Source organism: Streptopelia decaocto (assembly GCF_964273445.1).
Source record: "Streptopelia decaocto genome assembly, chromosome: 3".
Taxonomy (NCBI): Eukaryota; Metazoa; Chordata; class Aves; order Columbiformes; family Columbidae; genus Streptopelia; species Streptopelia decaocto.
In genome coordinates this window covers 22,161,607-22,185,869 of record NC_138656.1, presented here as the reverse complement: position 1 = coordinate 22,185,869, position 24,263 = coordinate 22,161,607, and the positions used below count along the sequence as shown (strand labels likewise).

General features: G+C 34.9%; 1 protein-coding gene across 1 annotated transcript in view; it reads left to right on the top strand.

The window, feature by feature from the left end:
• SPATA17 (spermatogenesis associated 17) overlaps positions 1-24,263 on the top strand; it is a gene marked incomplete at its 5' end in the record, with an annotated part of 94,172 nt that overhangs the window by 2,967 nt on the left and 66,942 nt on the right. Inside the window, 4 exon segments of the mRNA XM_082048737.1 lie at positions 2,453-2,542; positions 4,548-4,629; positions 11,632-11,682; positions 17,100-17,203. Coding sequence (XP_081904863.1) covers positions 2,453-2,542; positions 4,548-4,629; positions 11,632-11,682; positions 17,100-17,203 — 327 coding nt within the window.

Below are 24,263 nucleotides of genomic sequence, written 5' to 3'. Positions count from 1 at the left end.
ACTTGTAAGAAAACAAGTCTGTTGTTGGTCTGCTTCAATAAACTTACAAGGACTTCTAAACTGACTTGGCGGGGCAAGACAGAATGCTAACTGAGAAATGTTCTCTTCAGAAGCAGACTGTTGCTATTGCCAAGTGGGTAGGACTGGTTTTGGAGCTGTCACCTCTGACGTGGCCAGTCCCATATGCTCTTCATTTCCAGGCTGAAGTCATGGCTGCCTGTCCAGGTCCAAATCACTCAAACCCTTTTAATCAAAATCGTTTACCTCTAGGTGAAAGTATTCTGGAGGTGTCAGCTTCCTGTGAAGTCTAGGAAGCTGCACAACAGAGGAACAAGGAAGCTCTTTAGCATAAATGCCAGCTTTGGTATCTACTTATTTTTGGTCCTAGGTAAAAAAGTCTGTGCTCCACATTTTCCAGGTACTGGACAGGTCTTCTGCATGTCAGATGAAAATTTGTCCCCACTTACTGTTATTTGAGAGCACATGCCACACCAGATGACACAAAATGAATGGAGCTAATGCTTCTTGATCTCTGGTAGTAAATCTGTGTTTCGTTTTTCAAGAAATATAATGAGGATAATCCTAATTTATCAGATAAAAATTAATCTTGTTAGTGTTTACTGAGGCAATTAATGTTGACAAAACACTTTGTTAGGAGAGCTAACTAAGATCAACTAGTTAAGAATACAAACTCATAGTAACCTAATTGTTCTTTTGCAGCAGGTGTAACAAATTGAGCTATTTGGTAAATATGTTCCTAATAAAAACGGGATAGCAAAAAGTCCATGACAATTACAATATAAGTTTAAATTCAAAGATTTTACAGTTATTCACATTTTGAAACAAACAAACAAATAAAAGCTAGAGGTGATCTCCTAGCTGTGTTCTACTGCTCAGCATTGAAACTCATCGTAGTAATGACTTATTCCTGCACTCTCTGAAAAGTCTCTTCCAGACTCATACATTTCTTTAATCTCTTTTGAGATTCATGGTTTTCCCTACATGACTTCTAGCTTTGTCACAAACACTATTCTCCTAATAGTCAGTCACAGAATGAAGGCCAGGAAGGACTATCTCCTGAAATTATTTTTTTATTTTCTTTTCCACTTGTGTACACACCTTTTTCTTGTACTATGTCAATTGATACAAAGCTTTGGCAGCTAATAGTTCTTGAAAATCTCCTTGAAGTCGTTGGTTCTCAGTCTACAACTATCTTGCATCTTCAGCTGCCTCACCAATATCTCTTTCTAGATAACCTTTCTTCTTGTGCAACTTAAAAACAAATTCTTCGTTTTTCTCTGTATTCTCCCATTTTTGTTAGTTGCTCTAGTATCTATATTAATCAATGATGCAACTCTAGCATATTTTCTAATTATGTTGTTTCCTTTTGTTCCCTCCTTGCCTGTCCGCAGCACATGCTACTATGCAGCCAGTTTCATTTATACATTATCTCCAAAATCCATGTCTTTGAATTTCCATTGTGAAAAGTCCTGTCAAGACTCAATAAACTGTCGCATTGACTCCTATAACTCCATGTAAGAGATTGCCATGGTCATCCCTTTGGAATCTATCCAAATTACTAACAGCATTTGTTACCAGTTCCCGACTTCCTTTTAAGCCACACGAAGATTTCATATTCTGACCTTCTAGGCCTTCTAAATTATGGAAATTTCCACATCTTGTTTCTTTCCTATACTCTCATCCTTCTAACTCAATGTTTTTAGCTTCCCGTTGTATCTCACTTTCCTTCAGTCACCCCTTCTTCTTTTTTATATTTCTCCCTTTTAAATTCCTTCATGAGAAACTAGCTAAAAGGTCTAAATCCTCAGCTTTCATCCTGTAAGATCAGCTCATGTTCATTAAAAGAATCTACAGACAAGGTGTGTATCTGTCACCGTTATTGATGCTATCACTGTCCAGGTAATAAACAATTAAATATTTTGTATCTATCATAAAACAATGTATTTGAAGTAGATTTCACCCATAATATATGCTTCTCATTAATTCAATTCACATTTATCATGATAATATTGACCACAGTTAATTTGTTTAATGTTCATATAGAGATACAATTTTATGCATACCTACAGGATTTCTGTTATAATTCAGGCCCAATTATCATTAAAGCATTATCTGCATATTTCACCTACAGTGGAAGAAATCAATGACATGCTGACATGGATATTCAGTCTTGTATGGGAATAAGAAGTACCCTCTCCCAAACCTTACATCATCCGCAATTTGCGATACTCTTTATTTTGTTATCTTCGTAGCATACAACTAGTGTAGTTTATATTGTTCTGCACTATTATTCAACTACGTACAATTAAAAAATGAAAAACCTGGTAAAAAAAGATCACACACTGCAACGGTAAGACATATTTAGAAGATTTTTTCTGCTTTGATTCTAAATTACCATGCTGACAAGTATTACTACTTTTTATATTTTCAGGTCTATAGATGAAGTCAGAAAAATAGAGTACAAAGCTGCTGTAAAAATCCAAAGCTGGTTTCGAGGATGCAGAGTCCGAGCCTATCTGAGGTAGTATTGTATGTGAAGTCTATTTTAATCTGTATTCCAGTCTTGATTTTCTCCCCAAATTTCTCATGGTACTACTTTATTTTAATAAAATGGGAGCATTTGGAAAAACAAACAAACAAACAAACAAAAACCACCACAAAACCACCACCACCAAATGTTATTCTGCTTTTAAATAGAATTAAATATATGTTGTGCCACTCTAAGAAATAATAATTTTTGACTTTCAGAACTGCAAAAAATTAAAATGGCATGATGCTTGTAAGTAAAATTGACATGATCCATCTTCAGAGTAGATATACAATATTGTTTGAGAAATCTTGGCATGACTGGGAAGAAAAGAATGGTGTTTGCAGAGAGTTTTCTTGTCTCTGTTTTTATGGAGGTTAGAGAAAATTTGCCCAGTAAGTGTATGGTAACTGGACTCTTACTGTAAAAATTTAAGTTCTGCTGGATTTGATCAGATAACTTCAAAAAATCTTTCTTTACATCATTTTCACCATTTATAAAATAGACACCATTTACAATTACTTTGTTCTATAAAATGCTATATCAGCACAGATATAAATTTTTTGGAAACACTGTAGTTGGTCCCTTTTCCCATGAGGCCCTCTTCCATTTTTTATGATCATAAGCCCAAGTGGTCAAACTCATATGCTTTAATTTCTGTATCTGCATAAAAAGTAAGGCTGTGAGGGAGAGGGATTTTTACATCATCTAGTTTGACTTCTTGCCTGTTGCAAGTCATTATATATCATCCATACATACTGTATCAAGCCTAAAGAATCAGAAGGTTAAATAAGAATTATCCCTTAATGACCAATATTTCCCTCATGAAAAGACAGACTAGAGCCATTACATGCATTTGTTAAAAAAAGGACTGGTAACCTGTTTTCATTGCTAGTTCAAGTGTGTTGTTGGAGGATGCAGCCATCACATACAAGTGTTCAGCATGCAAATAAACTTGATATTTCCGTCCTCCAAGGAACATCAGCTATGCCATCAGTGTCAAAAAGCCCCTACAGAGGATTGGTGCGTGCCCCTCTGTTTCCAGCACATGAGTAAAACGGCATGCTGCAGAAGAAAGTGAAAACCCAAGTGTCTTTGACAATCTATTCTGTACAAAACCCCACACATTTGGATTTAGTACTGACAGCATAAGAAGAACAATGTAATTGTGATAAGCATATAAGAAGAACTAAATCAGTGAAGTGTAGAAGAGGATTTTCTCTGCAACGATGTACAGAGTGATACCGCTCAGTGTCCCCTTCCCAAAGACGGATGTGGTGTCTGACTTAAGAGCACAGGCTCAATATAGCCAGTTGTTAGTGTTGGAAATTACCCTCTGAGTGACTCTAGCTGTACGGGAAGGCTTCTGAATATGATATCCTTAGCTGATGGTATGAATGCTCCCCAAAGTAATGATAGCATTATTTTCTGCAAAATTAATGAGACACATCAATTATGGAATTTTTAGCAGCATAATCAAGTATATACATAATAAGGGGAGAGTAAAGATTTACTTGCAGCTAAACAAGGTGTAATTTTATAAAAGCATTAATGTAGTCTAAAAATGTCAGATATCTGTGGGTTTTATCAGGTATTGAAAAATTCTAAAGCTGTGAAAATGTTGCATGTGACTGAAAAAATTCGGAACCGATCAGATATGTTGGTTAAAACCATTAATGAAGATACAATCATCTATCATGCAAATTTCTCTCACAAAACTTTTGTAATGATAACAGAAATAGTATATAGATAAGTTTGCCATGATGCATTTTGTCAAAAGTAAGGCGTGTGTGTATATCAATATTGGTTTACAAGTGTGTATGTGTGTGCATATGTATATATGCAGACATGGATGTGTATAAAATATGTTTGCAGTGGCCATCTGTTTGGGATAAGTATGGATATAATACACTATATGTTATTTTTAATATTAGGAAAAATAAAGTTATATTATAAAGTCTCAAAATGATCATTATTTTCCTAATATATTTCATTTTAGACATCTGAACAAAATGGCAACTTTTATACAGAAGTGGTGGAGAGGTTATCGAAGCCGAAGATACTTCTTAAAAATGGTGGAGGTAGAGTAGTAGTTTTAAAAATTTTGTTTGCTTATTTATAGAGTAAATATGAAGTCATTCATTCACTCATCTTGATATTAAAAACCTGAAACTTGATCATTTATACACACAGACACGTACTTAACTTTACTGTCATGAAAAGCATCATTAATTTCACTAAACCAACACATAATGGCTAAGTTAAAGTCAGCGTGTGTTTGCAGCTCTGGAGTCCTCAAACCAGCAATGAGATCTCCTCATGCAGAAGCCTGCTTACATGATGCTAATTGCAGGATTGGAGCTTTTCAAGATGCTTTTTTACCTGGCAGAACTTTTTATTCTGAAAAAAAATAAGCTAATGTGTCTACACATTGCTGTTCTGAGTTTTAGTGGTTTAAATTTCTTACTTAATGAACCTTGAAGTATTCGAGGTTTTGCCTTAAGGCACACAGCAGATCACAGTCAATCTAATTCCCTTGGCAGACTTGAAGATAGCGAAAGTGTGTGATAGCACACAAGCTAAAACCTCTGTTAACAGGTTTAGGAGATTAAGAAGAACCTAATTTGCATTTAACATAAAACAATTAAGCTTTTAATATGTAGTTTCCTTCACTAATTTATCAATTTATGTTAATATTTGACAATAATCTTAAAATTGTTAGTCATTTGTTCTTGCTTAATTTTGTTAAAGTTAAATTGTTGTGTTTCAGTCAAAATAGACAAGATAAGAAAAAGAAAAAAAAATTAGCCATAGTAACTCATATATTACAGGCTAAAGTCCATACCTCCTGCTAAACTATGTTTTCAAATAGCAGGACTTGTGTGGCTGAAAGCTTGTCTATTTCCCCCTCCTGTCTATCAGTAATCTAGTTAAAGATTTTATCTTTTCCAGTTTACCTGGTTTAACTAATGAGTCATCTTTTCAAGCTATGGTTTTTAGTCTACCTTCTAAAACATTCTAATTTTTTAATACAGGGCAGACAGCTGAATGGTTGGATTGGGTTCTACTTTAAAAAAGGGGGACTTCAGCTGAATATTATCCCTGAGTTTAGGGAATGTTTGTTTAATCTAGAAAAGCTTCTGTTGAAGAAGAGACACATTATAATGTTAATATATGTTAAAATTTGTTAATGGAAAGAAAGGATCTGTGCAGCCACTGGGAAAAAGGAAGGAAGAAATCAACCTCATGTGGAACATTGACATATACGGCCAAAAGATGTTGTGGAACTCCCTCTACTGCAGGTTTTTAAGAGGAATTTAGACAAATGCTTATCATGGATGGCTTAGATATGCTTTAGGCAATGCAATGTTTTAGATGAAGTCATCTCATGATGTCCCCTCAATTTCTACATTTTTTCACTGTTAAAACATTGTAGTGTGGGGAATTTCACTTCAGAAACAAAGCAATTTACATGTTTCTGTGTTTTTCAAGATGAGAATAAGCACCATGTCAGTTTTTGACATCTGATCATTAGGTCTGTAAGAGGGCTTAAGCAGGACAAAGGTCTGATGGTGGCCATTTTACATATTTTTCAATCCCCAGGCATTATAAGGACTTATGTTTTAGCCACCCCATGTCCAAATGCTAATTTCTTTATAGCAATCAGCTTCCTATTTTGAACAGAATGATGTCACTTCAGAGACTTATTTTCATATATAATGGTTGTAAAAACAGTGATGTTCAGATAAGTTGCAAAATGAACACACCACCCTCCTGCTTCCTGTCCATTGCACTGTTCTGAGTGGTGCTCTGTAGGTGAGATGGCAAGACAATTCTTCCAATTCTTCCCAGAGAGCTAGCCCGTAACAGCATTTGGAATTGATGCCCAGTCACACCCTGATTTCCCGAAAATAAGAGCTACCCCAGAAATAACCCCTAGCATGATTTTTCAGGATTTTTAGGATGCTTGAAATATAAGCCCTACTCCGAAAATAAGCGCTAGTTACAGTTCCTTAAAAAGTAAATTTAAATAGTGTCCAGACAGCTATACATATAAAAACATAAAATTAATTGGCAATAGAATGCAGCAGGACAGATAGACCCTTTGTGAAGAAAAGCAGACAACTGACAGTTGCATTGCCAATGTGCTACAAGCAGGCTGCATGGACAAGGGGTGCTCGTTTAAGGTAAGCACTATTGCTAAACATGAGAAATTTGGGCCAATGGTTCTAAAGGAAACGGAGTCACAAGAAATTCACGATGGAATTCAGGGTCTGGAGCGTTATGATGATGCTTCACAATGTGATAACATGACTATATTTGAATAAATGTTGATTTTTTGTTCAAGAATAAATATAGATTGTTGTTCATAGAAAAATACGGCATCCCCTGAAAAAAGCACTAGCTTATCTTTTGGAGCAAAAAAAATTATATAAGACCCTGTCTTATTTTCAGGGAAACAGGGCAGGATGAGAGGCAGTCAGGACAAACTGAAACACAGGAAATTCCACTCACAGAAATAACTTTTTTTTTTTTTTTTTTACTGTGGAGGTGATAAAATATTGGAATGGATTGCTCAGAGAATGGAAACTGTTCTTGTGGAGTCTCCATCCTTGGAGATAACCAAAACCCAATGGAATGAAACCCTGCACAACTGAATCTAATTAACCCTGCTTTGAGCAATGTTTTGGAGCTCCAGAAGTCCCTGCCAACGTCAATCATTCTATGCATCTATTACTTCTTTCTTCTTTGGCCCTCTCTTCTTAAAAATACTCTGACAGTTACATTTGAAGATAGAGTCTTTAAAATAAGGAGATTTCCTGTAACAATGAAGCCACGATAGCTAGCATCATAAAACCCCCTCAGCTTTCCATTCTAGAAATATATTTCTGAAAAGAAAAATAGTTAAAAAAAAATCCTTTAATTAGTAAAGCCTCATTTGTATGTTGTTCTTCAAATAGACATAACTGACAAGCCCTTGCCAAGTCTGAAGTCTATGGAATAATGTAGGACATAAAATTGTGCAAGCCCACACTTAATACACACCTTCTAAATCAAACCGTTAAGTCATGCAGTTTCTGGACACCAGCACTTAACAAATATTAGCCAGGGCTCTAGCAAAACAGAATCTCATCAGCAATCTTATGAATTGTACAGCAACCAGCACGGAAAACCACCTTTTCCCCCTCAAATGCTTATTTTTGTGCTTACCATTTCTTTGATTGGAAAGGGACAGCCTGATTGGAAGTCAACCAAAAAGCCGTGCAAGTAACACATAAAAAGTCACCCTTTTCTCCCTTTGTACTGCTATATTCTGTATTGTATGTTTTGGAGTGGACTTAAATATAAAGTTCATATTCATTCCCTATATTCATTGTTATACTATCTTCACTTCATCAGTAGCTGAATTTGGGATAAAAGAAACAAAAATATTCTCAGTGGCTTAATGCAACTTTTAACTTAAAGGATCACTTAATGATTGCTTTGAACTCTTGCTAACAGCTGCTGTAATGACTCCTGCTCATGAAACAACAGGGATACATTTGACATGATACTTCCTTAAATACAAAAAAAAATTAAAAAAAAAAAAATTGGTCACTTTAAAATTTATCTGCTGATAATGATTGGATTGGTAGCTACTGCCAGCAAACAAGGCAAAGCATATGCACTAAATACCCATGATTACTTGATAATAAATCATTTTAATGATTATATTCAAAATTGTGAAATGTGAGTGGTACTGATGCGGAAAATAACAAAGACTGAGGCTCATCAGACTGGCTGTCCATATGTGCATCACTACTAATATTTCATTTGTTACTCCTCTAGTGCCTCCGCCTTTGATTGTTAAAATACATTCACTTAAAAAAAATATTGGTGGTGTTTATATGACTAAACTTATGTGCCTTTCTATCTTCTAAATACAGGTGTTTCGGTATAGAGCTTGATTTCCTAATATTAATCTCAAGCTAAAATTAAGAACTGTACTCCTATTGTTTTCCTAATAACTTAGCTATGTTTATTTTACTGGATTCTGAAAGGCTGCATGACCTGCAGGCAAGTATGAATTTTAAAACCAGGCAGACATCTGAACGTGAATCAAACTGTACGTCACTGTTTCTTTTTACAATATTTCTCAAAGTCAAAGAATCACTTGTTAAAGTAAAGAGAATTGTAACATTTCATTGTTATATGAAGTCAGCATGCATGATGGCCATATTTTCATCTCCCTGTGGAAGGAGATGCAGTTGAAAAAAAGTGAATATTTTATGTGATGTAGTTTGACACCACCCTAAATAGTTTAGCTTCAACTCAGTAACCAGTTTTAAATAGTCCCAGTGCAACAGGAGTCTCTCAATCAAATTTCTGTTCCTCTTTTGAATTTGTCACTTCGTATTAGCTGTTTGAAGAAAAAGAAAACACCAGTCAGGATCAGATCACATTTGTAGGTGATCCTCAAACATGTTTTTAAACAGAAAAAGGGAAAGTAGTGTAACAGTTTATACGCAAAAGGCTTCAAATATATTTTGGAATCATAGACATAACATAAACCAGCAGAGAGACCTGTATATTAATATCAGAGACAGATACAAAGACTTAGTAGTTCAGAAGTAGAGATGGTGCATGAGATGGCAAAATAATTCTTCTCAGGGAATCAGCCTTGCAATGTCAATGTAGAATTGGCACCCAGTGAAAGAGTGAGAGGCAATGCTGTGGACACAAGCTGAAATGCAGGGAATTGCACTTAAGCTTGAGAAAGGAGCCTTCTGGACAAGAAGGCTCTGGTTCAGGGAAGAATCTTTAGTTTACCAGGAAAGCATGTACATGTAGACTTGGGTTGAAGCACTAAATTATGGCTATGCTTTTGTGAGTAGGGATGAAGACATTCTCCACCACTTGTAATAGCAGAACTTGTACATATTATTCTACTCAGGATTAGGAAACAGACTTTGGCTTTTGGCACAAGGGTAAGGCTGTAAGACAGTTTCATGAGCAATTGTGCATTTGTCTGACTTGTGATTTAGAACAACGCTGAATGAAAGCAGAAATGTCTGATTTCCTTGTTACTGTGAGTGACCTTGTGAAGTAGTTGTAGGGTAAGGCCTGGAGTTCTCACACCTAAGTGAGGCAAGTAAGTTAGGACCTGAGTTGGCTTTGACTATATCTGTAAATACTAGACAGCAATGCAATTGCAGAGCTCTTCAATATTTTGCCAGGCTCAGAGGCGAAGTGGCCCCACTGTCTTTCAGTATTGATGATATAAAAAGCGTAAGGATGATAGGTCTCCAATTTTGGTTCTTCAGTGAAACAGGATGGATGCAGACCTAAGTGCTCACAGCTTCCAAATATGAGAAGAATAAACAAAAAGTGTGAGATTGTTTAGTTTAATCACTGATGGACAGAATTCTGATGATAATTTTTAAGCTTAGGAACTTCCATTAAATATGTATTTTATTTATTTGGTGGTGTGGCAACTCTTACATTCCCTTCCAAAGAAGGAAAAGATGTGCTGCAAAGCAACATTATATCAATTTAATCAAACAGTTTAGGAATATAATTAGACCGGTCAAACTTTATTTCATTCCAACATTAAATTTCTACAGTTAGTATCACTCAGAAAATATCCATGGAGGCAGAAGGAGAGATGGAGTCCGCTATTTATTCCAATTTATACCTTTGGGTTGGAGATTCCCTCAAATATATACATATATACATGTGTATGCATGTGTGTGTATACACCAACACATACAGGTGAAACTTTTTTGAAATTTATCGGTCCTGCATCTTTCTTTCATATAAGAAGTATCTTTTCTGCTGTTTCCATTATTAGTAGATTGGTATGATATTAAAGTGAGCATTTAGAATGCACCTTAATTAAACTGCAGGAATTATGCCTTGCTTAATGTAATGAAGAAAGAGAATTTAAAATGAAGTAGCATCGTTGTGTTCATTTGTAAATAACATATTGCAGCCAACTGTTTCTTAATTGCCCAGACTGTTGATAAATAATCCAGTCCTGCTGCTCTCCACAGACAATTTGCTTTGGATCAGACTAGGCAATTCAAATAACACTAATTACAGTGAAACCCTTTTATAGTGAATTCCTTTTTGCCATGGGGGAGAAAATCACTATATCAGGGGAAACCACTTTTGCCTTTGATTTGTGTCTAAAACATGAGAAACACATAAAAGCTGCATGTTGTGCTAAATAAAGGGCATACTCTTGCATTCAAAGTACTTATATTTTACTTTTTATGATACAATTGTGAATTATGTTCATTTTGCATTTGTAATTAGAGGGCGGAACAGATGTGAAAGCTTAGTTTAAAGTGATGTATCCATTAAAATAACCTATGCTGCCAAGTGATTGCTTAGTATAATAGGGGATTCGTTCACTATGAGAGAAATTCTACTTCATTGGAAAGAAACCAGGACTTCAGGAAATGTTTTCTATATCAGGGGATTCACTGTAACATGGTATCATTGTATTTATGATTTTATGATGTTAAAATGAATATTAAATGAAACAAAATTCCCAAGGATTACTCGGGAGGCAGCTAAGTACATAACATTTAGTACAGATGGTTGGAAGGCACAATTTTGCTCCATCACTGCATCCGTATCCTTGAACGATTTCGACTGAAGACAGCATTTCTTTGAATTTTTCATTAAACCAGACGTCTTGAAATATGTATTCCTTTTATGTTTCTGTGAGTTTTGGCTAAAAGAACCCCAGTGAATAAATCATACAATACTACGTGTCACCAGCACTTGTGAATATTTCTGCTTTGTTATTCTTCTCTCAGTAGAGCACCATTGATTATCAAACTCAGCGGAGAGCATTTTATGATCATATATCTCCATTAGCTCCTAGTTTGACTACCATAGATTTTTCTGGTTAAGCCTGCATTATGTATTAGGAAGCCTATCTCTTCAATACAAAGTTTGATTTTATTCTCTCTAAGCCTAGAACTCTTATTATGTATTATGTATAAAGATTCTTATCTTTTATATGTAAAAATAGGAGCACTGTCTTTGTGTAACTGAAATATATGCCATCTTTTTTTTTCCTTGATTCACAGACAGCATATTTTATTATGAAGATGAATTTCTACAATGAAATGGCTGTCAGGGTAAATATTTCTTCACTTGTTAAACAAATGAAAAGTCAATTGTGCTCCGAATTTGCTTTTAATAAAATGAGCAAACCAGAATAATATACACTTGATTGATATGCTGATGGCAACAGTGGGAAATAGTACATAGTTAAAAATTTAAGTTACACTCAGTAGTCTGGGTTGTATTTGAAAACTGTAGCTGACTTTAAGGCATCTGTATGAGTCTTGCCCCATTTAAATGTTTATTGTGCCTTTCCATATCTGATACTGATAGAAATCCCAAACGTTCTATCTGTGAATATTCTTACAAATATAGATATATATTTACAATTCTGACCAACTATAGGGCTTTTACATCTGTTGATGTGGCTGTGCTTTTTCTTTTGTTAGGACATGACATTTGATGTATTAAATCTCAAAATTGTTACTCAGAGAGCACAGGACAATTCCATTGCCTAAATCTAGATGTGGAACTGCACTGATCTCATTTATGATATTATGAGTGGATTTTGCTAGATTAAGAATATAAACAGTCATTGAACTTCAATAAATATACAGCAAATGAAATGTGCTATGGAGAAAACTGCAAAATGTGTTTAACAACAAATCAGCATTTTTTCCCCCAAACTTTGGAACTGCACTTAAACAAATATGTAAAAGAAACACGGGAAGGACATGAGGTAACTCTTGGGATGAAATCTTTTTATGTGACTTAATTCTTTTATTTTGTGAAATAAACCTGCTTTATTTTAGAGGCCTTTATCTTTATAGGCAGGACAATGTAGCTTTTGAATTCTACCAAATGTAGGAATGTGGTGGGGAGGGAGAGTAACCTGAGGAAGCTTCTGTAAAGTAGGAAGGTTCTTAGAATTGATCTTAATTTTGTGACATTTCTGGTTCCAGAATAACTCAGGCTCAAGGCTTGTTCCCATCATATTTTTGACTTGATGCTGGTTCTCTCAAAGGCACAAAATAGAATGTTACATTTGGTGTAACGTGTTACACGTTAGAGAGCTGGAGGTGTTTAACAACAATATAATTCCTGAAAAATGCACTTTTAAAAAAAATTATCTTTGTTTATTTTATTCCTTAGTTAGCTAATTTAAAAGTATGCCATAGTGGGTAAATGTTGTATACTCATGCAGCTGAAATCAGTGAGAAAATACAAGATGCAAGACAGCTCTTAAAAGTTGTCTGTGTACTTTTAGAAGGCATTTGAACACCAAATTTCAGAAGTAATTATGTATTCTAATCAAATGGAGTTTTGCATTTGGTCTTTCATTTTTAAAAGTAATTGAATGCGTTCCCATTCATTTGTAATGGAAATATAATGTTGAATCATTAGGTGATATAAATCTTCAAAGTACCGTTTTTTCAGTCATGTCCTTTTCTTTAATGGAAGTTTAAATCAGTAGAAAACAATAGAACAGATCTTTATTTAGTTGCAAATGTCAGAATACAATTCTCTGTCTTAATCTTGTGCAGCCGTATCTGCAGAAAAGATTTAAAATACTACCATTCTAAAACACTGAACGGGGTTTGATTTTTTTGTTTTTGCTTTGTTGCTTTTGTGTGGTTTTTTGGGTGTTTTTGGCTGGCATCTGTTTTTTGAAGAATGAAGCAAATATAGAGAAAATATAGAATAGAGCTTGTTGAGTTACTGCACAGAAGATACATGGCCAGACTTCAGGTTTCCTAAGTCAACAGTGCCTCAAATTCACACATTGTGAGCTTGATTCATGATTAATATACTGAAGTGTTCTATTTAACCACTTAGTTTTATCTTATGGTATGACTGAAATAGTTTTTCAGTTTATGGTCACTGATTAAAAAGGCACTTCTCGTTTTGGCAATTGAGGTATCACTGAGGCCATACACATGCTCAGAGTTTCAAAGTCAGTCTACATCTCTGTCTCCCTGGATTGCATTTAATTGTAACCAGAACTATCAGTTTTACCTTTTAAAATTGAATCAGAGAACTTGTTTTAATCAATTTTAGTTTTGAGTACTAGGTTGGTATATTATTTTCTTCCTTAAAAGATTTGAGTTTGCTATAAATTTTTAGCAACAAATGTAATCCTATTGAAAAAGAAATATTTCCATGAGCAGATGGCTTCTGATATATCAAGGTTTTGCCATTTGTTTTAGTGCTTAAAATAAACATTATTTATAAGACCACTTACATTTTGATGTTACTTAATGAGGAATATGCATCATTGATTTGACTAGCTTAAGAGGTCATTTAGAACTTGCCCGTTAACAAGCTGTAATCTGCTGAGCACACAATGACTTTGTTTAAAATTATCTGTTCAGTACTGATCAATGACAATAATTGTATTGTACCAATCACTGTTGAAACTTGCTAATTACTTTGAAGGGCATACACACTTGTCTCTTTTTTTTCAAGAATTTTTTAAACTTTCACCTTGAAATGAAAAAGTAATCTAGTTGCAAAACGTTATTCTTCCTTATAAAAGCAAACATTTAGAACTTTCACACTGAAAATATGAACATCATCAGAAGCTTTGTGTAAAATGTTCTGTTGCAAAAGGATTAGTCTTCAGTTTTTTGATCTCTGACATACAGAAATCTAGTATAAAATAATTTGATACATAATGCAGGTTTTTTTTATGTTTCGTTCAGTTGAAATCAGTGAGATCATTCTGAACAGAAAGTGGTGTAAATAAAGGTAGAATGCAGCATTTAATTGGTACACTGAGCCCATTGGAGATAATTATAGCTTTATGCAATTTGAGTCTTTTGTCTTTCAGTTTGAGTTTTGATCCTGTAACCCAGAAATATCCAGTTCTACATTTATAACTGTGAGGTGAAGACTGTCAAAAAGAGTTTCAAAGGGACCATAATCCTGCATTAATGAGCACAGAGCTATATGGGAGCCAAGTTGCTCTTGTTGAGAAATGCTGAAGCCAAACAGAAAAACAAAGCTAAGATTCTTATTCACTTGCAAAGGATTTTGCTTAATCCCAGATCTCTGAAGGCATACTCATTCTTTGCTCTTTCTCTATCCCTTTTTAACCCAATAAGCTTGTGTATGAGAAACAGGAGTTGCAAAGAGTATGAAATTTACTATCACCCAGTGCGAAGAAGTGTGTCTAGTGTTCAAGTTTTCTTGTTCCCATGTTCAGGTGCTCACAAGATATTATTTATTCATATTACAATATTTACAGGACCAAAATATTTTTTTATTCAGAAACTAAACAAAACAAAAAAAAAAAAAAACCCACCACAAACAACATCACATAGGTAAAATAAAATATCAACTTTTAAAATTAGTTCTGAGTCTTATTCGAAAAGAGAAGAAAATACATGGTGATGCAGAAAGGGGAAACAGAAGAGTATACTAACACTAAAAGGTAATATCCTCTAATTCCTAATAGCTTGAGTGCATCATCTATTTTCTTGCTGGCACGTCACTCAAGGACTCATTGAAAGATTTTCTGTGACACTTATTCTCTTGTTAAATCTCACATAAAGAGATAATCATAACGGTACCACAAGATTCCACCAGTTGAGACTGAATGCTAGTTTTTACTTTAAAAAGTATTTTGGCTTTTGTGGTTGCAAAATGGTACCAAAGACAAAGTGTGAAAACATGCAAGCCTGCCTTAGTTAGTCTGCTTACAGATGGCGCCAGCATGGTGCTGCTTCCAGCTCAAGATATGGCAGGAGGTAGAAAATTGCACTCCCCAGACAGGATGATACAAACTCTAAAGTCACTGAGTGCAAAGGTTGATTGATAGTTTGGGCAACAGTCAGATTTTTTTGCTTTGCCTTCTTCCTGAATCAAACACAATAGGACATGACACTCTTTTCTTTTTTTACTTTTACATGCTTCTTTGGAAGGAGATAGGTAATTAAAAACAGACAAACAAAGCAACACATAGATTGCACTCCACTTACCAAGTCATACTTTGGTTCTGGAAAGAGAAAGTTTGTTGTAAAGTTTAAAAAAAAAAAAAAAGACAAAAACCATTCCCTGTAGATACACTGAAGAGTTTAAGTTCTTGAAGAGACTTGTAGCCAGAGGCCCACAGGAAAAGGAGGGCTTTTGGCAAATTGCAGGATTCTTCTTTTTGGTGTGATTACTGAAGATGAGCAGCTTCTTACCTTGGCTTCTCTTCTGAATCATCAGACCTCAGTCTTCTTGCTTTAATGTAGATTCTGCCTTTCAGCTGTTATGTCTCTTAAGATTTCAAAGCTGTAAATGTCAAAGAGATGGAAGCTGGAGCAGGACTGAAGGTAATGCAGACTAGAAGATAGGAATTGGGAGATAATTTAGAAATATATTGAGAACAAAAGGAGACAAAATGCAAGGAATGAAGTAAAGAATACTTTGTGGGAAGATAAATAAGTTCAAGGATTGAAGAATGTAAAGAGGAACTAGGCACTGAGAACAGAGGAAAAGATCATTAGTCTATTTTCCAGCTATATCGATCTGGAATACACTGACCTCTTACAGGAAAAAAATGAGGAGTCAGAGCAGCCCTCAGCGTGACTGAATGAAGCAAGTTACAGGAGTAGGAATAAATATGGCTAACCAAATGGAAATACTGATTTTTTTTTTTTTTTTTTTTTTTACCCAATTAGTGTTTACTTTCCCTTCGCACAAAATGACTAGTTAGTAAACCTGTAAACATTTCAGAAACATCATGATCAGAACTTTCAAATATCACAGAAGTTTTAAACACATGGATTACACTTCACTTACCAACTGTTGTTTTTTAAAATGCACCAAAATACAAATACTTTTTGGTGGATGATGCTGCCTAATTTCTATTCTTAATACAACTTTCGGACTATCCACAGATAAACAGGTTTCCTTTTTCAGTTTAGCTTTATCTGTTATGCAGGAGGAATAGTATTTTATGAGAACATTATAATTAATATGCAACAAATAGACATGCATTGTCTTACATTGGAGATGAAAGAGCTGCAAATTGTAATTATGTTTCCAGAAAGCCTATACATTGAGCTACTGAGGCGGCTTCTCTTCAGTTTAGATTATATCCAGAGCACAAACGTAAGCATGTAGCAGAAGATATTGGATGGTTGGTGACTCAGTAGGGAATGCATTTTGTACCCGAGAAAAGGCACCACTTCTGTTATCTTTATTTTTTACCATTCTTACATAGAGCAATGTCATTGGCAGTACCAGGCATTTCTTTTTATTGCCATGATCCCAGATAAACTGTGGTTTAAAACTTGACTTATTTTCTATGTTGCCATTTAATAGTAAGCTCATATCACTATTTAACTGCAATATGTTCCATCCTACCCTCATTTTCTTAATTGAAACATATTGGTGCTTCTACTTGTAAGGAAACCATACTCTTTGGGAAATAAAACACATATTTGATATGCACACAAACTTTTCCTTTGAAATATACTAAACAAAAATTTATTTCCTCTAGATTCAGAAAAGATGGCGAGGCTATTATGTTCGGAAATATATCCATAATTACTATGCACTGAAGAAATACCTGGAAGCCGTTTCTATGAATAACGAGTTTGTCAGGTAAAGATAAAAATTCCATGAGGTAAAGCATTCATTTCCTATTCTGTTGTTTGTAAAAACTTTATGGCACTAACTAAATGATTTGAGTGTAGGATCTCCTCCATTATCAAATATATATATAGATATGTATCAGTCATCATTGTCTTTATCCTATGCCTGCGCATGTTGCGCAACATTCTGTTCTCATTTACACTGTTATGAATCTGGAATATTTTCTTTGAATTAATTAGAGATACTCTGGGCTAATGCCAGTTTAATAAAACAAAATTTGTCTCATCACCTATGGCCAGAACTCATAGATTATGATGCCCTAAATATGGTTTGATGAACTAGATTATTTTTCCCAGTATACACAACAGAAAAAAAAAAAAAATTGTTTTGAAAATCGATTAGTGACAATGAATGTAAGTGCATATTTGCATCTAAGTTACATGCATGAGCCATACTATGAATATTGATTGCAAAAGATACTTGTGTGGACATAGTGGAGCAGGCTCTTTTTGTAGTTACAGGATAGATTAATTTGCCTGTTAGATTTCTGTTTAGAACTGTTGTTGCTATGTATTTCTACTCTGTTTCTTCTATCCATCCCTAGCCTTTTCCTACACATAAGTTGAAAGCTCTCTAAAATAGAGGCAATTATTTCCCTGTAGCCCATTTGATGTCCTGATCCATGACTATTTCTTCAGGTAACAGTGGAAACCGACAAAATACTGGGTAATTATGATCATTCCTTTCTTATTGTAAGCAAAAGGATGTTGAACAAAATCCATCTAGTTTTTCCTATTCAGAAAGCCTGAGACAAATCTTTGCTTTCTGAGGCACAGAAATATAAGGGGGTCTAGTGAAAAGGTATTTCTAGATCGCATGGAAAAGATAATCCAGCCAGAAGACTGTTAGAAAGCATATGCAAGTTATATATGAAAAAAAGCATTATCTGACTTTTTTGGATGCTGCTTATTAATTTATATTATTTTTCCACTATTATAGGTGATGCTACATCCTCTTTGTCATAGCATTATAACTCATGCATTACACTGTTACTTATAATGAAGCACACTGATAACTCCCTACCTCTAATCTCTCATTCTTGTTCATGTAAATGTATTTTGTGCAGAAAGTTAAAGCATAACTGAGCAAAACCAGACTTAAAAAAATCTGTCGTCTCTTCAGCTGCACCATTGTGTTCTGAAAGCCTTTAAAAAATGTTCTCTTCATGAAAAGGGAGTATCCTAAGAAGGCTAGACCAACTCTTGGAAAGGAAATGAAGCCATAACTTTTCTGGTCTCAAATGCATATAACTGGATGAACTGCAGAGATACAACCTGTTTCTCTGTTTACAATAGTTCCTCCACTTGTCTCCCTTCCCTGCCTAAACCTGGAACAAGGCTCGTAACGTGTTGATTAGATTGAGCTTTGATGTGCATGAACAAAGCAAGATAGCAAGAATTATTCCTGCTGTACTGAACATGGATTGATGGGAACTTGGTATTTTATTTCCCCATACCTACAATAGATCTCTGCTGGGTACATCTAACTTTGGAGAACGACAGAAATATTTGTCTCTCAGTACTTTGACATGTTCATCAAATTCTCTAGTACTTGTTCCAAGTCATTAAAAAGCATAAAGTCTATGCACCAGTCAAGCATTTTAATCTAGATATACATTTTTCTATTTAACAGGTAAGGTGAGCACTATGACTTCAGGTACATCAAAATGTGTCAAAGTTGGTCTGTGTGAGCTCTTGCCTCACAACTGATATAGTGATATTCTGCTAATTTGAATTCTGTCTTCTGGAGTTCACATAAATATATACCTTTCAGGTTAAAAAAATCCATCTTTCAGATTAAAAAAATGTTAAAAATTAATTTTTCAGTTAATTTGGTCAAATGGATCATATAATTTCAGGTTTAAAAATGCATCAGTCCTCAAGTGCAATCAAGAGTCACTTCAATAATCTCTTCACTGGGGTACATTTGAAAAACTGATATGTATATTATCTTCAACATTCTTCTTATGAAATCTGACAGATGTTTAGTGAAGATCAGGTGTAGGCCCTCAGCCAAACAGATTTTTCCTGTCACTGGGCTAAGTTGCTGCCAATTACTTTGACCCCAAGGTAGCCCACTGTGTTTCTTATGAGGAATACTGAACAAGGTGGAGGACAGATTATTTTTATCAGCCATCACATTAAAAGTGGAAGAGTATTACCTCATTGTTCATAAACATTTTTGTGCATATAAAATTATTGCAATTCTTCATTGTAAAAAGCCCCAGTAACTCTCTGAAATTGAAGGAGTGCATTTCTGAAGTGGCTGAGGTTTATTATAGCATCAGAATTATGGACATTTACATGTTGGTAGACAGAGCCACTAATACACTTGTGCACTCAGGTTAGGCTGGCTTTGAGTGTTTCACATCTCTAGAACAACACAAAACACCACGATATGCTACATGAAGTAATGTGTTTTTTCCTTATGTGTCTTATAGCTGTATTTGTCAGAATATATGCATCAGTGCAGTTTGAGTTCTAGTAAAGAACCAAGTTTTTCCACAAAGACCAATAGAACCACAGTAAAACAGAGACTGATTTTAAGTACTCCAGAATGGTATAACTCCTCTCCCCCGCCACTCACTGAAAAAAACCAAACCAAAACAAAACAACCCCCCCAAAAAAAACCCCAAAACAACAACTGAACACAAAAAACCCCACCAACAGAAAGAACGAACACACACACACACACACACACACACACACACACACACAAAACAAACAAACAAACCAACCCCACCCAAAATTACACACTAGAAGCTTATAATTTCAAAAGTTTTTTTAAACTGTCTTCTTTCTCGAATTACGATGTACTTCTAAACTGAACTACAATACCTGAAAGGAGGTTTTAATGAAGTGGGTGTTGGTCTCTTTTCCCAAGTAAAAAGTGATAGAATGAAAGGAAATGGCCTCAGGTTGTGCCAGGGAAGGTTCATATTGGATATTAAGAAAAATTTCTTCACCGGAAGGCTTGTCAAGCACTAGAACAGGCTGCCCAGGGAAGTGGTTGAGTCATCATCCCTGGGGGTATTTAAAAGATGCATAGATATGATTGTTAGGGACATGGTTTAGTGGTAGACTTGGCAGTGCTAGGTAAATGGTTGAACTCAATGATCTCAAAGGCCTTTTCCAACCTAAAGGATTCTATGATTCTATAATATATGGCTCTCAGTCTTATCTTCTAGAAAACTGCTGGCAGACTTTTAATTTATGAACGACTACTCGAAATCACATTGAAATTCCTTCTGAGGTTCGTTTTTACCTGTTCGTCTCCAGAACCAGGTGTTGTACTTGATTTTCTCCTCTTTCATTAAGGAGGAGCCTATATCAAATTACCACTCACTTGTTTCTAAGAGAAACTTCAGAGGAAGTTACCATGAAATTTGGACATTGTTAGTTTCTTCTAAGGGTACCTTAGAAGAGTTATTGAAAAAAAGTTTGTTTCCTTTTATCTCCTCCTTTGGCCTCCTTTCCCTCCCCCCACCCCTTTTTTTTAAATACATGACACTTCCCTTACTATGGGGTTTTCTCAACCAATAGTCACATCTTTACCATCCAGCTTTAATACAAGCCGTCCTTATTTAATAGCTGTCCTCATTTAGTAGCCAGACCTTTATCATTTGTCTTTACTGTCAAAGCCCCAGGAGAAAGTAAACTTAATAGAGGCTGCCCCAGTTTAAAGCCATAGAGAGATATAATTAAGTTTAACACAAATTGATTTAACAGAAATTGACCTAAAATATAATTAAATAATAATAGTCATAGTATGTGTGAGTTTTCACACTGCTTGTCCTAACTTAAGGCACTTGTTTTGTGTGAACTGAAGGTAACTACTGACTTTAGCTCCCAGACTGGCTGAGGAGTGGGTGGATTTTCCACCAGCATTCCCATTACTTCCCACTGTTACAGAAACAATGGGTGTGATGGCTGCTGGTGTCCCCAGTTGGGTCCGTAGTAGCTGAGAAGTCATTAAAAGTATCCTTTGACAGACAGCAAAAGAATGAATTTGAACCCCATCTACATAAGGGCATAGTCAGATTTTTCTTGATATTTGTATAGTTTAGCTTCTGTATAACAGTGAAACGAGTTGATTAGTCCTGAATTCTGTTTTTCTACAAGATTTATGAAGTTCTAAACCAACCAAGTAGGAAACATTCTTAAATATTTATTTTCCAAAATTTTGCTATTTAGATTTTAGTAATAAGTCTTCATGTATAGCATCCATTAGTATTTAAATAAATACCAATGCATACTGTATTCTATCTGAATATGGATTAGTTGGCTGGCTGCATATATAAATGCATGCTTTAAAATAAATTCCATTACTTCTCAGTGAAGTTAGTGTATTTAATTTTAAGGGAAAGTGCCTTGTTTTGAAACATTTTTAAAGCTGCATTTAACATCTCTAAGAACTGACAAAATGGTTACAAGGGGAAATATGCCAAAAGCAATTAGCATGGGCTATAACTCCATATGATGCATTAGAATTTTGTTTTATGTGAAACAGTTTCCAATACATGATAAGCAAATGGACATCACATAAATTAGCATGCTGGTGCCATTATATCAGAAGAATTTATGGATGATGTCAGCTGCACAACTGTGTGATTAACTTGCAGTTCTTTGACTAAGGTTATCTACACACTGGCCTTTAAACTACAGTAAAGCAACTTTGCTATATGTCAGGTGTGCAACTAGAGATAAGATTTGGGGATGTAGTGCTCCATTTACTGATGAATGGCACCATTTAAATTTTTCCCTAGGCACAGAACTCAGTAAGACAGCAGTATCAGAAAACTAACAAAGCCGTGGCAAACTTTGGGTGTTGGGGTTCTTGTGTAACCAAGGCACAGGTAGTTTGGCTTTCTTGGCTATTGTACAAACACTGACTCAAAGGTAGCAAACTAAGACCTGAGTCTAGCTTTAGCAAGCATCGTAGTGCCTGTAAACACTGTTATGATTAGAAATTGTGAATTTCACATACTTGGAGGATATACACCAAATTCTACTTTCTATTGTTGGTAGCTTTAGTAATGAAAAAAACCTTGAAAGTGGCCATAAAGAATGTGACTCTCATCCAAGTTTGCACAGCTGTTCTATGAGTGGTTTTAGTATCATGGTCATCATTAAACCTTCTTGGTCTTCAAGAAATGTCAGGGAAATAGATCACGCAAAGAGATATAAATCACTTCCTTGGCAATATGTATGTTCACAAATCCCTTATACAGTCTAATTTTTTATAATCTTAATGAAGACTGAAGTAGAGTACTGTTACATGTTGCTGGTGATCTAATCCAATATTTAGCTCTTGTGCAAATATGCCTGAGGACATAGTACTGAAAAAAGTAAGAATCTCTAACTTATTCTTGATTACTAGAGCATTACTGAGGTCTATTTACTTTTAACACTTTGCTTCTTAAAACTTTTGAGTGGGCTTGAAATAAATCATCTGTTGACATAGTAATATGAGGAGAATTTGCTCAGCCTCCATCTGATTGTTCCTTTATGATAAAGATAAGTCCATGTGCCAGCCATTTTCTCAAGTGTCAAAGTGTTTTGAGAAATGTATATATTGCCTTATAATTCAATTAAAATGTTCCTCCTCATTGACTACAAAAGCAATTGATTCTGTAGTCTATTTTCAATTAGTTCCAAAGCCTTTCAGACAGCTCCTTAGAATTCTTGCAACAATAAAAACCTCATTTTTGTAATGCTGTCTTTCACTTCATGTTTAATTAACTAATTTATCTTCAACCCATCTTCTTTTCCTTGTCTTCAAAGATATCTAGAGGAGATACATTATGCTTTTTGACTTATTTACTTGTAATTAGAATTTTCAGAATGCAAACTTATCCTGTCAGCTTTCTTTGGGGGCCATAGAAATAAGGACAAGTGCCAAATATGCTTTTTTTACATATTAATTTTGAGTAGTAAGGCACATAATTTGAGATGTCTATGCCTTTTCCAGAGGATTTTAGATTTTAAGCTTTTAAGCTTTAAGCTTAAAATTTTAAGCTTTACTTCACTTGTATCCAAAGGAAGATTTTTATTCTGAGTGTATAGAAAGAAATTTGAGATCCTTGCATTTACTCATTGGACCAAATAGTCTGTGGTGTAGCTGATTACTTTTGGTGAAGGTAGAATAAGACAGGTGTGACAACATAGTATTGTAGAGTAACAATAACTGCTAGATCTTGTGGGAAAGTTAGAAGTGTAATCCACTGAAGATCACAGAGTACGTCCATAGCTACAAACCTGATGTTGTTAGGATAAGATATAAAAAATGAGCTATTTGATTCTTCTCTGCGATTTGACCTAGTTTCCATTGAACAATATTAAGATTCTCATGTTAACTTAAAGAGAGAGTTAGACCAGAGAAAAGCTTTAAAATGATGCATTTTAAAGAGACTCACATCTGGTTAAAATATTCTCTACAGTCATGTATTTCGTGATGGCTATTGCTTCTCAAATATGTAATCCGTAAATCCAGATTTCTTCACAGACTCTGGGCATAAAAACCTTCTTTGACAAGGCATTCCATTTTGGGTCTTCTCTTTGCCCACCTTTATACCTATTAGCACGGTTTCATTTACACATATACTTCTATACAACATATATGCTTATGTACCTATAGATTTTTAATAATGCATTTTGCAAAACAAGACACTTTAGATGGACTTTTTTTGTATTTTTAGATTATTCATGAAGCTGAGATGAACTGGCTAGAGCTATAGAGAGGCAATACCCTGTTTTAACTCCATAGGAATGCAATGAGGTTAAGGTAGGAACCATTATGATTACACAGTAAGCTCAATTTCCAGTGCAGACTTAGCTAGACATACCTCATGTGCTTTATTCATGTCTCTCTTGAGCAAGTCATGAAAAGGGTCTTACCATGTTTTTAGCTGGTTCTGTCTCTTATGGATCAAGTTCTGCACATAAACATGAATAACATGGATAATGTAGGTTAACTGGTTAGATTGTAGTCTTTAAAATATGAAAACTAT